General features: G+C 41.3%; 1 protein-coding gene across 2 annotated transcripts in view; it reads right to left on the minus strand.

The window, feature by feature from the left end:
* The window catches only part of EPHA5 (EPH receptor A5), a 1,391,623-nt gene that overhangs the window by 538,550 nt on the left and 837,971 nt on the right, over positions 1-15,102 (minus strand). For both annotated transcript variants that reach the window (XM_044060929.1, XM_044060928.1), the window contains exon 5: positions 6,080-6,415. In XM_044060929.1, coding sequence (XP_043916864.1) covers positions 6,080-6,415 — 336 coding nt within the window. The remainder of the gene's footprint in view (positions 1-6,079; positions 6,416-15,102) is intronic.

The raw sequence follows: 15,102 nt of genomic DNA on the forward strand, positions 1-15,102 counted from the left end.
AAGAAGGAGGAATATTTGCTACAGTTTGAACTTCAAGAAAGGTTTTATGTAGGAGAGAGATTATAGAAGAAGGGAACAATCTATACATTTTGATAATTAAGCCATCTATTCCAGGTGCTTTATTAGACTTATTTCCTTTAATCCCATCTATAATTTCCTTTTGAGAAATAGGTTTTTGTAAATCTAACTTAAGTTCCTCAGGAATTCTTGTTACATTGGGAACTATATTCTCTAACTTCTCACATTCATTTGTACTTATTTTATCTTTCTGATGCTCTGCATAATGATAATTAAAAGCCTCCAGAATGTCCCATATGCCCGAGGCTATTTTCCTTTTCCCTTCATGAAAGATACTATCAATGTTATTCATTTTTTATTGTATCTTAACTTTCATAGATAGGTTATGAAGATGCTTAGGAAAGGTAGCATAAGAATTTAATTTCAGTTTTTCCATAGTTAAATTAGTTTTAGGGGATAATATTTCATTGTATTTCTTATTTGCTTCTTCTATTTTCTTATTATTATCTGCAGCAATTAAGTTTTTATTAGATTTAAGAGATAATATTTGATTTTGGAGTTGCTGTAACTCTGAGTCTCATTCTTTAATTTTATTTTTGTACCAGCTAATGGTTTTACCATATAGATAGGCCTTAAGAGAATCCCAAACCATAACTGTGTTTATTTTAGGTTTATAATTAATCTCTAAGAAAAGCTGAAGTTCTGAAGTTATCCAAGATTTAAAGTCTTTAATTTTTGTGATATATGAAGAAATCCTTGAAGCAATAACTAATTGATTGAATTCCAAGTGTATTGTTAACAACAGGGAATTATGATCTGAAAAGGGACAAGGTTGCATTGAAAAATTCAAGATTTTAGAATAAAGATCTTGCGAGATATAAATTTTATCTATTCTAGTTTGAGTACCATGTGTATAGTCCTGGTGTGAAAATAGTAAAGAATTTGGTCCCAAAGCATTAAAGGTATCTTTTAATTTAAACATTTCTGTCCATTTTTTAACTGTCTGGCTGAGGACAATAGTCTAGGAGATTTCCTATTGGTAGTTTCTGTAATATCTGTGATACAATTGAAATCACCTCCTAGTATAATATTACCTTTAGAAATAGTTGTAATAAAGTCTAAGTGTTTCTTAGCTAGTCCAACCTCCATACCCGGGAACCAGTATAAATTAACCAGGGTCCAAATTCTATTGTTAAACTTAAGTATAAGTAAGGCCATGAGTCCATCATTATCTACATGTTTGTAAATGATTTGGGGATTTAAGAAAGTCTTTTTCCACAGAATTGTTACTCCTCTGGTCTTATTTTTATAAGATGATTGAGCAAGTATTGTGTATTCCTTATGGTCCCACTGAAAGACCATTGCCTTACACCAACAGGTTGGATGGCCAATGTCATACCTCTAGAAGAAAGAATTATAATGTTTTTCCTTATTTAGGATGGGAATCCAAGGCCATGCTCTTAGAATGATAGATGACTATAACTGTACCCTGACAATCATGGATAACTCACCTTATTTTCCAAGGTAGGTTATGGACTCATGTGACACTCCAGGAATCAAGGGCAAACAGTCTTTTTCATGGATAATATTTGTGAAGTTTCTCTAAATCTCCAGATTGAAGAAATGGAGACAGAGTCAGCTAGTATACTGAAATTAGACATGCTTTAAATGGAGACCTAGAAAAATATCCGGAATGCATAACAAGACTCCAAAAAGGCCAACATGGGAGGAAGAAACAGGTTTGTGTAATAACAAGAAAAGCTGTTATAAAGTTGCATGCTAATGTACTGTGAATGGATGAATGTTTTGATTCTTGTGCAGTGGATATTCAGCCTGCCAAGAAAGTGAAGGAATATTTTTCTATGGAACTATGGCCTGGAAGTTGACATTACTTGCAGTACCAGTAGGGAACACTGTTTGCGAGTATAGGTTCCTAGGTAAGTTCTATCCTTGCAGGCCATTTTAAGCCTTGCTAATTTCCCTCAAAATAACCTATCCCATTTGGTTATAGATTGACCTTACCAATCCCATAAAATATCCCATTTATAGTATAAAGTGCTACTGAATATGCTACCACAATGGTTCATAGAGATAAAGCTCTGACTGTTCCCCTAGGGAAACCACAATGAATGATCCAAATACTGGAGAAGCTGGCTGAGCGAGGGTAGGACTAAGTGGCTGATGTGAGGGAGGGGGTGGGGCTTGGCTTGATTCTGCCTCAGCAGCACAGTCTGGGAGAAGATTCAGAAGTGCCGTTCCTTGCAAAGAGAACGTGGGAATGTGAGTCTAGAAGAGGAATGCAGAGAGCCCAGATGAGCATCAAATGTGCAGAAGTGAGGCCTCACACCATGCTCAATATAATATGATCTGTAACATTCCCACCAGAAAATGAGGGAGGAGGAAGGCACCCATAACAAACAACAGAGCGATCACAGATGACAGACCACAACCACTTGATTCCTATCTCTACTGACACCAAGGTATGTTCATTTAGGTTGTGGAAGCAAATAGGAAGGTAGGATGGTAAAGATGGGGGCAAAAAAAGGTGGACTTAATATTAGAAGCATTGTCCATGACATTAAAACCAATTAAATTCAGTAATATTGCTGCATTATTAGAAGTGATAACAACACCCAGTGATATTAACTTTCTGTTTATGAAAATTGCCTTTTGCTGCAACTAACTCACCAAATGTTGATAGTCATCTACATTATCTAATTTGCCTTCCAGGCTGTATATGTAAAGCAGACGTGTGGTACATTTGATGCTAGCATATATGTACATATTCATGTATGTACACCTAGCAGGTATACCACCTGGAGTGGCTAAGCAGCAGACAAATGAAAGCAGTAACTCCAGGTATATCTCACATCATTTGAGTTTGAAATCAGTGCGCTTGGATACAACACCCTGCACAGCTGTTTATTACTTTCAACAAAAGAAATAGTAAGGAATATGAGTGGCACAGGCTCGAAAGCTTACTTAAACCAGTTGGTACAATCCTAAATCGATATACTTTATCTGCCTAGCAAGTATAAATATAAGCTTTAGCTGCATTGCTTAATCCATATTACTAAAATCCTACTCCAGTGCATGTCTTAACATGAATAACAATATCATTCCCCTACTCATACCTCACTATGTGCTGATTCCCATTCCTTCTTACAGTGATTGAACATGTCTGGAGAGTTCCTCTAGCTACTTTTGTCAGTAGAGATAAAAGGAGCTATTTCTAGACACAAAAAAATCAAAATAGCATACATGGACAGAGTTGCAAACACATTTGGAACTACTATGTATGAAACAATTGATTATAAAAATAGTTTAGCTTATGCTGCAATAAATTGTTTACCAGGTAAGTAGACCGGTCTATTGACCTTGTCAGCCATGACTTGAGCTGAAAGAGCAGAACATACATCACTTTTCATCTTTATGAACTGAAGGAATAAACACACTACTACTGTTGAAAGCATAAGACAATATTATGTATAAAATGGCGATAAAAAATGTGGGCATAGTCACTGCCACTGCATTCCATGGGTACACATACACAGTAACATGTCATAGTCACTGCCACTGCAGTCCATGCGTACACATACACAGTAGCACGGCATAGTCACTGCCACTGCATTCCATGGGTACACATATACAGTAACATGGCATAGTCACTGCCACTGCATTCCATGAGTACACATACACAGTAACACAGCATAGTCACTGACATTTTCATTCCATGGGTACACATACACAGTAACATGCATAATCACTGCCACTGCATTCCAGGGGTACACTTACACAGTAACACAGCATAGTCACTGCCACTGCAGTCTATGGGTATACATACACAGTAACATGGCATAGTCACTGGCACTGCAGTCCATAGGTACACATACACATGAGCATGGCATAGTCACTGCCACTGCAGTCTATGTGTATACATACACAGTAACATGGCATAACCACTGCCACTGCATTCCATGGGTACACATACAAAGTATCACAACATAGTCACTGCCACTGCATTCCATGGGTAGACATATACGGTAACACTGATAAAAGTGGATGACATAATCATGTATCACTTAGCATTCAATTGACCACATCACACTGTGGCAAGGAATGTGACAACAGAAAAATCTCCTGTCAAAATTTCACAGTTACTGCACTCCCTATTTTCTTTTGCCACATGGGTTTTTTATAGGAAATTTCTACCTGATTTATTTTAAGGTAACGAGTGAAAGTCTGTCATTCTATGGCAACAGAGAAGGAACTGACAGTTTTCACAAAGTTTCGACTGAAGTTGTCAGCATTATTACATTTGGAAGCTCTGTTGTGAGGCTTCAGCAATGGGATGACATAACATATAGCAGAACATTCTAGCAGAACAGTCACTGCCTACAATAACAGAGAGTGCAAAACACAGGGCATTGCCTTGTCTAACTTGTTTTTATTTTTTTGATACAAGTATACTAATAAATTGCCTGTAGTAAAGAAAACAATAGTTTGATTAATTAGTTTAAAAGAAAAATATCTCTCCATTGAAACCCAAGCTATATTAGAAGTGTAAGTGTTGTTAAGAATACATGCTCCTTTCTTTTCTTTTTTCCTTAAGATTTTTATTGCGACATGTATAGAGTGCACTAAATTCTAACAATCGGCTTACAACTTCATAACATTTTCAGTTATTTCAGAGATATCATTAAATAATAATGTTCGAACAAGAACAGAAAAGCAAATAACTTTACACAGATTTATTCTAGAAATAAGTAAGCACTTGTACTTAAAAGGATACAGTTTACTTGGAGTCAATTAAAAGACTGACAGTCTTTAGAATGTTATTATTATATTTTCAATAAATTAACCTAATTAAGGCCAGAATGTACCATTTATCATTTTGTGGTACATTCTATTAATAGGTATCACTTTAACATATATACTGTTGGTAGAGTATTAATGAATTCCAGAAATTAGGGACAGTCTCATTTTTCTTTTTCTTTCTTTTTTTTTGTAGTAGATTTATTCTTTCGACAGTCAGTACACACCATTAAAGAGGTACTTGAGACATATCTACACACAGTCATGATAAATAAAAGGATGTCTTCCTTTCCTGGGAAGTAAGGTAATAATCTTGGAAAACTTGCAAACAGTGAATGAAAATAGTGCCTTGAGTGTACAGTACATGTAAATACTTCCTGTATCAATGAGCCACTGCACTTCCGTGTTCAGTGGCAATTTCTTATACTTGATATAAGCATGTGCGCACTGGTGTCATTCTAAGGCAATTCAAATCAAAACGTTATTTTAAGACACTTCCATTCACAAGAAGTCATACAAGAAAGACACAATGTGTCAAAAGAAGACAATAAAAGCAACATTAAAATTATTGATAAGCAGAAAATGACTAAAATAACCATTATACAATGCATCGGCCTCCTGGCTAACTACCTATGCAGAGAACTACTACCATGAAAATTGTCCTCAGTAGGGCTGCTTGCCATCCATTCTGTGCTGTCAATGCACTGACACTTGTTTTTTTAAAATTCTATTCCTGCATGTGTGTCCCCTCTCATGTTTATCAAATTATCACCTCACCTTCTACCCCCAGTAATTTTTCTCTATCATCCTCTGCTCAGCATTCTTTTAATTCTGAGAAAAGACATGTCATTAAATATGCAGTGATAAAGTGGATATAGCATTTCTTTCTTTCTTTGTTGCTTTACATTTAATGCTGCATTTGTAAACACTTTTTTTGTTCTACTTGTCTATCCCATTTCATCAAGTCGGGTATGCAGCGTGTTCTTTCTGTAAAGCAACGCATCTCAATTAAAGCCCCTAAGGTCACAGCATCAGCCAGCAATGTTTCTGAATGGATTTGTTAATTTGTGTCAGAAGTGTACTTTTACTGAACATTGCTTCTGACAGTGATGACAAACACTATCTGCCTCAGCCACTGCCTCTGCTGGCAAGATTAATTTCAATGACAATGAATTGAAATTCTATACCATTTTCTAGCTATCTATCACTAGCTGTTCAAACATCCTCACTAGAAGCTGCCACTTACCTGCCTGATTAGTAGTCACATTGACAGAAACATACTGTCGGGCAGAAGAGATCAGATCTGACACACCATTCACTGCCTCAATCTCAAATGTGTAGTTAGTGTGGGCTAGAAGATCAACCACCATGACAGAAGTGTTCTTCAAGCCAGCCTGCTGCTGGAGATATCGTACACGGTTGCCACATTCTTCACATACGCTTGAGTCAGAACTGCACTTCTTACAAATGATGTTGTAGGTCACATCCTTCCGTCCACCAGTATCAGCAGGGGGGATCCATTCCAAAAACACACTTGTCTCATTCACGTTGGAGATAGCATTCCTTGGAGCGGAAGGAGGCCCTGTGTAATTGAAGCAAAACAAAATGTTTCAGAACTGATACATACTGCAGTAAATGTGCATCACAGGCACCTATACGGTTTATAGGACTGCACATGAAAACAAACAGTGTTCAACTGAAAGTTGGAAAGAGTATTTTACAGGATCTCCAACAAAGAACATAAACAATGTTTGAAATGTTGTTTTTCAAAGAAATTATGAAGTTCAAGACATCTGGGATCATACATAAACCTCCATAGTTGTGCAGAAATAGTAAGCTAGTCACTGTGCATACTGAAGTAATGTCAAAAGTGACTGCATGGACTGGTACATTCTAATGTATATCCAACAACAGCTTTGTCATGAATACTTTTAACTAGCAATGCAGATTGATTGATGAAGTGTGCCTCAGTGGTCCATGCTTATTTTATTTAAATGTATGTATGCATTTATTTATTTTTACAGAATGATGAACTGGACTACCAGGGTTTATCTTCAGCCATGACCTAGCAAAAAAGCAATAAAAAGAATTAAGACAGCATAAATGCAATAAATAGTGCTACACAGAATTAGGTACAGAAAGAACAGTGTAAAATTTAATTTAAACATTAATATCATTAGTTATAGTCTATATATAACTAATGATATTATGTTTAAATTAAATTTTACACTGTTCTTTCTAGTAAGCTGCGGTGGTGCAGCAGTAGCATTGTCGCCTCATAGCAAGAGGTTCTCCCGTTCGATTCTCGGCTGCAGTGCCTTCTTTGTGGAGTCTGCATGTCCTCCCCGTGGTCGAGTGGCATTAGAAAGACATGCGTAGGGAGTGCCTTCTTTGAAGGTTGAGCATCGAGCTGGCACCTCGGCACCATAAAAATATACTGCCAATCATTAGCGGACTGGAGTTCCACTGTGATGAGCCCTAACCAGGAAAAGAAGATAAAGAAGTTATGTCTTACCATAATGTTCCATCTGTATTGTTGATCCTCGTTCAGTCATTACGTATGGGTATCGGTTCCGAGCTCGGAACCGAGCCGGCCATCTTCCAAGCTAGTGTCAGTTACAAACTCTCGAGCTAAACTCTTACCCAGAATTCCCCTCTCCCTCATACCTCAGTTTGAGTTTGTAAGTCAAAAGAAGGTAGAGGCTACCTCTGGTCAAATGACCTAAAAGAACTGGATGGTGAGATCCACTTAAAGCCACTGGAGGGGGAAGGAGGGAGGGTCATAATGACTGAACGAGGATCAACAATACAGATGGAACATTATGGTAAGACACAACTTCTTTATCTGATATTGTTAATCCTTGTTCATTCCTTACATATGGGACAGAGTCCCCAGCTACCTCTGTTCCTGGGAGGCTCTCATGGAAGGACATGCCTAAGCACCATAGAACCAAAAGATGCTCTTCCCCTGGAGGCCAAATCCAATTTGTAATGATTGATGAAGGTATGAGGCGTAGACCAAGTTGCAGCTGCACAGATGTCATGTAAAGAAGCTCTGGCATGGAAGGCAGCAGAAGTTGCCACCAACCTTGTCGAATGAGCCTTTATGGTAGTAGGCAATGGGATAATATGTTGTGTATAAATGAAGGTCACACAGTCTTTCAACCATCTAGCCAATGTGACCTTACAAACAACACATCCTAATCTAGGTCCAGAATAGGCCAAAAATAACTGGTCTGATTTACGAGAGGCCTTAGTCCTGTTCAAGTAGAAGTGAATTTGCCTGTGAATATTTAGGGTATGTAGGCAATACTCTCCTCTGTTTGAATGATTGGGAAAGAAAACTGGCAATTCAATGGTTTGATTAATGGACATTTCAGAGATCACTTTTGGCAGAAATGAAGGATTAGTTCTCAAAGACACTCTGTCTCCATGAAAAATCAAGTATGGACTCGATGCATAAGGCTTGAAGCTCAGAGATACATCTGGCAGAAGTAATGGCGACCAAAAACAAGGTTTTCCATGACAAATATTTGAGGTAACAAGAAGAAGCTGGTTCGAAGGGTGGCATTGTCAGAGCTTGTAGAACTAATGACAGGTCCCATGGTTGAATAGGTTCTCTAAAAGGGGGCGTCAGATGATTCACACCTTTTATGAAGGTCTTGCATAATTTGTGTGACATAAGAGAGGAGTCTTGGACACCCTCATGGAAATTAGGTATTGCAGCCAATTGAACTCTAATGGTAGAGGCCGATAGACCTGATTGAAATAGGTCAGCCAGATACTCTAGTATTATCGACACCGGTACTGAGAAGGGATCCACTTGTTTTTCTTTCAGCCAACAGGTAAATCTTTTCCACTTGCTTAGATAAGTAATTCTAGTGGAAGACTTATGAGATGCAATAAGAATGTCCCGTACTTGTAAAGAAAGATCATTCTGCCTGGCAATCCAGGGAATTGGAGGAGCCAAGCTGTGAGCTTCAGGCTGTCCAAGTTGGGATGAATCAGATTCTGTGGATGGGAGATTATCCCCGGGTTTGGATGGAGGATCCATGGTTGATCTAGCAGGTGAGGCCAAAGGAAGGGGAACCAAATCTGATGAGGCCAATTTGCTGCTATGAGGATCACCTTGCTCTTCAACCGACAGACTTTCTACAGAAACTGGGGAATGAGGGGAAGAGGTGGAAAAGCATAAAGAAGACCCGAGGGCCAGTCGTGGACTAGAGTCCCCTGGGTGACTGTCCCAGAGGGGGAATCAGGGTGAAGTAGTTGCTGCATTTGTAGTTGGACGAGGATGCAAAGAGGTCGCAGCAAGGACAGCCCCAGCGGTGGAAGATCTCCGCCACTATCAAGATCAAGGGATTCAGGGACCACTTGTGAGGTTGTAGAATGCACCTGCTGAGTCTGTCTGCTATCATGTTGGAACTCCCGAGAATGTGTGTTGCTAGAAGAAAACGGTTGGTAGCCATCGCCCATTGCCATATCCTCATGGCCTCTCAACAAAGGGGGTACGATTTGGTTCCACCCTGTTTGTTGATGTACCAGACCACCGCCATATTGTCTGAATGTATCGCAGTCGTCCCAGAGGGCAGCAGGGGATGGAATGCTTGCAACACCAGAAGCACTGCCCTCAGCTCTAGAACATTTATATGCAGTTGGGCCTCCAATTCAGACCAAGTCCCTTGGACTGTCTGTCCCTGACATAGCCCCCTCCCCACCCCATCAGGGAGGCGTCCGCGGTCAGTGTAGCCTTGGGCTACTGGGGGGAGAAGGGGCGAGACCACTGTGACGGGTTGTGGGTCATTCACCAATTTAAATCCTGTTTGCACCTGTGGTTTACTCGAATCTTGGCTGAAAGACGATGCTGAAAAGGATACCATTGGGTGAGCAGTAGCCATTGTAGAAGCCTCATATGAAACCTGGCCAGGGGGACAATGGTGATGAAGGCTGCCATGGAACCCAACAGCTGTAGGACAGAGTGAGCTGTGGATTTCTCCCTTGAAAGGATTGGGATCAGTTGTTGCTTTATCCTTAGAATTCTGTGCTCTGGAATGGATGCTCTGCAATTCTTTGTATCCAAGATGACCCTTATGAATTCTGTGGACTGAGATGGGGTGAGACTGGATTTTTGCCAGTTTATGGTTATGCCTAGCCTTTGTGCAGTGAGGAGAGAGTATGCCAAGGCTTCTTCCAATAGATGTCTGGTGGAGGCGGAGATGAGCCAGTCGTCCTGGTATGGAAACACCTGGAATCCTTGTAGTCGCAAGTGAGCTGTGATGACTGCCATGCATTTTGTGAAAACTCTGGGGGCTGTAGAGAGTCCGAAGGGCATTACTCTGAACTGGTAGTGACTAGCTCCTGCACGGAAGCGCAGAAATCTTCTTGATGGCCTGTCTACTTTTAAGTGGTAGTACGCATCTTGAAGATCTATCGAGCACATCCAATCGTCTTTTTCCAAAAGCGGGATGATAGACTGTATAGTGACCATCTGGAATTTTTGTACTCACACAAATTTGTTCAATACACTGAGATCCAAAATTGGTCTCCAGTCCCCGGTTTTCTTTGGCACCAAAAATAGTCTTGAGTGGAATCCGGATCCTATCTGGTCTGGAGGGACTATTTGGATGACTCTTAACTAAGCAGCTTTTTTTATCTCTAGTGCTGCTTCCTCCCTTTAACTGGGTGGAATGTCGGGTAGGTTTTTTGAAGGGACAGGACAAAGATCGAAGGGGATATGATAACCTCTGGTTATAATCCTTTGTACCCAAGAATCAGTGGTGATGGCTAGCCAGGCAGAACGGTACAAGGAGAAACGACCCCAACCACCTCCAGAGGAAAGAAGTTGGGCCGCTCTTCAGGAGTGCTGGCAGGATTGGCCAGTAAAAGAGTCCCTGGAACCTTGGTTATATGGACCCCCTCTGCCCTGAAAGGGGCGTCTTCCCTGTGAATTTCCCCCTCTGCCTCTAGGGGAGAACTCAGCCTGTGTGTCACGGAAAGGACCCTGAGACTTCTTGAACCATATCTTCCCACTCTTTTGGTTTCGGGAGAAAGCACGTTGAGGGGAAGAATAACAGACACCTATGGCAGAAAGGGTATTACCGTCCTGTTCACATCTAGCCAATGTGCTTTTAACTTTGGGCCCAAACAACAAAGAGGCTTCAATGGCAGCATTAAGAAAGGAAGCCTTAAAGGGTTCCGCGAAATTGCACAAGCATATCCAGGCTTGTCGTCTCAAGACCACAGCTGAACCCGCCACTCTAGCTGCTTCTTCTGATGCATGAGATATCAGTCGCATGGAGGAGTTAGATATTGACTCAATGGTGGCCAGCTGAGAGGCCACTTTGTCACGGCCCTCATCAGACTTGGCACCAGCCAAGGTTTCAGAGAGCTTGAAATTAGATCCCTTTGAAGTCTGGTAAAGTGTGCAATATAATTCAGGGACCTGATAGCAAAGGTTGCTGATACAAAGATGCGCTTCCCTATCTTGTCCAGGGCCTGGGACTCTTTGTTGGGTGGATGGACAGTCTGTCTTTCTTCTTCCGCCAGATCCTTTTTGGTTGCGGCCGCCACCGCCACGGCATCCACAGGAAGACCTTTAGACCAATGGGGGTCTGTAGCAGAAGGGGACAAAATCTTATCTGGCCTCCGGGGAATAGCCTCGATGGTGTCAGGAGCCTTCCACGCACACTGCATGATGAGCTGGACCAGTTCATCAGCAGGTGGAGTAACCCAGGAGGTAGGGGGCCAGGCGCGAAAAGTCTGCAGGAAAACAGACTCCTCAGAGGTCAGATTATAGGGCTGCCAGTCACCTCTCTGTTTAAAGATTTCGAGGATATCATCAAAGGATACCTCAGAGGGTGACCGAGAGGATCCTTCGACATCATCAAAGTCTGTGTCTTCAGTGAGGGACTCCTCTGTGGAGTCCATGTGCTTCCTCTTGCACAAACTTTTCTGGTGAACTTCCTCAGAAGGGGAAGCTGGGGAAGACAATGGAAAGGGGGTTTCCTGTGGGAATATGTCCTGAGACCCTTGCGCCCGGTGTCCGCTAGGTGCGACTTGTGAACATAGCAGTCCAGAGGAGGGCAGGGAGATAGGCAGCACAGTATTGCCAGCAGAAGCCAGAGACTTCTCCATCAGTTGGAATGCTGGTCCACCTGAAGAGGGGTGAGCATCCAGGACAGGGGTCACCTCTCCCCTAAGTGGCTCAGCCTGCTGACCCGGAATCCCCGGATGGCTGTCAAACAAAAAATTATGCGTGTCACAACTGTCATCCTGGGTCGTAGAAAACTCTCCTGCCACGAAGGCAACTGCAGTTCCTTAGTGAGGTCCATAAAGGAAACCGTAGAGGGGGGAAGACTGTGCTATATCAAGGGACTTCAAAGGCAATGAAGGAAGAGAATAAGAAGTGGTCTTTGGCGATGGGTGATCACCTCCCAAGGAAGGATAGGTCCTGGGGGCGGGATACCTCTGGCCAGAAGCACATAATCCAGAAAACGCAACACGTCGTGTTCAGAAAGGCCTCTAGTGGACCTCACGGACACAGCTGAGGGAGAAACAGGTCTGTCCACAGAAGAGACAAGCTCAGTGCCCACCTCACCAGTCCACACTGAGAACAATGGTGCAGAGAGAGACTGGACTATGGGTGTCTGCACCGAGGAAATCATTGGTGCTGAGGTCACGGTCTGCACTGACAAAAAGATCAGTGCCAAAGTGGATGCTGGTACCAAAGTTGGAACCGACAAAATTGGTGTCAATAACTGAGGCGTTGGTTCCGAGTAAGATGTCGGAGCCAACGTGGTCAAGGTCTGTGCCGACTGAACAGTCGGTGCCGATGTAGTAGTAGTAGTAGTACTAGTAGTCTGAACCAACGAGCCCCTCAGTACCAATACAGAAAGGCTACAGTAGACGGAGCCAAAATCACTGATGGCGCCGAAGGCCTTGGTGCTGAAGGTCTAAGCACCAAAAGTGCTGGGTCCGACCGAGTGAGCTCCGAAGCAGAAATCTTAGCCTTCTTAGGTCTTGGTTGGTGGGAGTCCCCAGCCGGGGACGAAGGCAGAGACTTGGCCTTTGTAGGATCATCCGATATTTTCTTATGGGCTCTAGGAGGGGTTGAAGCCTCCAACCCAGAAATAGCCTCTGAAAAGGGAGATTTAAGAAGTCCCTTCAGCAACAACTTATTTTTCCTCTCAATCAAAGTTCTATTGGAAAAAGTCTTACAAATAGCACAGGGCGGGTCAACAGATAAGTGAGACACACCCAAGCAATAAACACACAAAGAGTGTGCATCTGATGTAGGTAATTTGTGTCCACAATCTGAACACCTTTTAAATCCTGGACTACCTTTTTTATCTGCCATGATAGAAAAGGAGAAAGGAGAAAGAAGAAAGGGTACCAGCAATGGTATAAAAGAATACCCGAAGGTAATGAAGAAAAGAAGGGTTTACCAATGATGGTAAGGGAGAAAATACCTTGCGGTAAAAATTGCAGAGTAAAGAGAAGGAAACTCAAGAAGATATAGTCGCTAAATGCGATAGGGTAAGAGATAACAAATTAGAAACTTTTCTGACAGAAAAGGTCATATTAGACTAGTCTGACAACAAATATCTATACTTAGCTCAAGAGAAGCAGCTTGACTTGACCGAATGGCGATGCGGCAAACAAAATCTGAGGTAACAGGGAGAGGGGAATTCTGGGTAAGAGTTTAGCTTGAGAGTTTGTAGCTGACACGAGCTTGGAAGATGGCTGGCTCAGTTCCGAGGTCAGAATCGATACCCATACATAAGGAATGAACTAGGATTAACAATATCAGATCATTAGTTATAGTCTATACATCTTCCTTAGCTGATATCTGACACAATAAAACTTAGTTCCTGAGGAGTTGAATTATTGCCTCTGTACATCTGCATATTATAGAGTGGCACAGTGGTGCAGCAGATAGTGTTGTTGCCTCAGTGCAACAGGCTCCCTGGTTCGATTCTCATCTGGGGTGCCTTTTGTGTGAAGCCTGCTTATCCTCCCTCTGTTTGCATTGGTTACCTTTGGGTGCTCCAGTTTCCTCCCACATTCCAATGACATTCAGTAGATGGAGTGGACCTGCAAATTGGCCATCGGTGTGAGTGTGCATGCAATTGTGTGGTGTGGAAGAACTATGGAGGCAGAGTTAGCCACCCAGCAGTGTAAGCCTTGACACTAGATGATTGCTACTGTTGAAGTGACACCCTGACCCTATGTGGAAAAATAGGTTATGGATGGATCTGCACATTATTCCCTTTGGAAATAAGGCATTATGTTTTAGTCCACATTGTCTTTAAAAGCTGGCAGCTTTTTAAGCGATGAATGAGGCAGTTTATTAGATGAGGAAGTAAAATTACCAAGTTTTGGGCCACAAAATAGAAAATGCTTTAAAGGTAAAACGTAAGAAATGTTGGGTGGATGACCACAGAAAATGAAACAGATAAACTGGACCCAAGTGTCCTTTTAACTGGTTTGGTTCTGAGAATTCTGAGCAACCAGAGTGTCTGTGGATCTCCTTGCTGAGTAATGTATAAATCATAAAAATTAAATTCCATCCAGCTTTAAGGACAGTGGTAAAGCAACGCTCACTCCCAGTCATGAATCAGAACATTTTGTTTTCCCTTGTTTCAAACCAGCTCAAGTCTTCTGCAGAGATAGCTGCAACAAATGAGATGGTGTATTCTAAGGCTGGAATTAGAAATCCTTTACCCAGTTTCTACTTATGTTCATTACTTAATAAGCTATTAACACAGTAACAACTGGCATACAATGAAAGGGTTTAACTCCCAATCCGGCAGACATGAGTCAAACAGATTAGGAAAGGGATTAACCAACCACATGGACATTTGAAGCTTTGTACTGTTTTGATAACGCCACCAACAATTGAATTTATTTGCCCAGTTTTTATCCAGAATACACTTAAAATTGGTCATGGACTCAGTGCAATTTATTTATTTATTTAGTAATTTTTTTTTAAATAACAGTACAATCAAAACAAAAATATTTAAGTTTTCTAGACTCATTTTCAAGAACAGAATGACAAAAAAGTTTGAATATATAAGATGGTATGTAAATAATAATGCTGTGTGAAGGGTGAACACGTTTTGTTAAAAAAAATTTGCATTTATGTCAGACATGTTTCATTGAATCTTTGCTGACTGGCTTCCATTCACTGATTGTCCTGTATGTTGAGTAAAGATCATAATCTCAAATTCTAATCACTAAACAGTACTGTTACTCTTTTTGTACTTGTAA

Source organism: Protopterus annectens, chromosome 2.part0, assembly GCF_019279795.1.
Source record: "Protopterus annectens isolate FY-2018-M chromosome 2.part0, PAN1.0, whole genome shotgun sequence".
Classification (NCBI taxonomy): Eukaryota; Metazoa; Chordata; order Ceratodontiformes; family Protopteridae; genus Protopterus; species Protopterus annectens.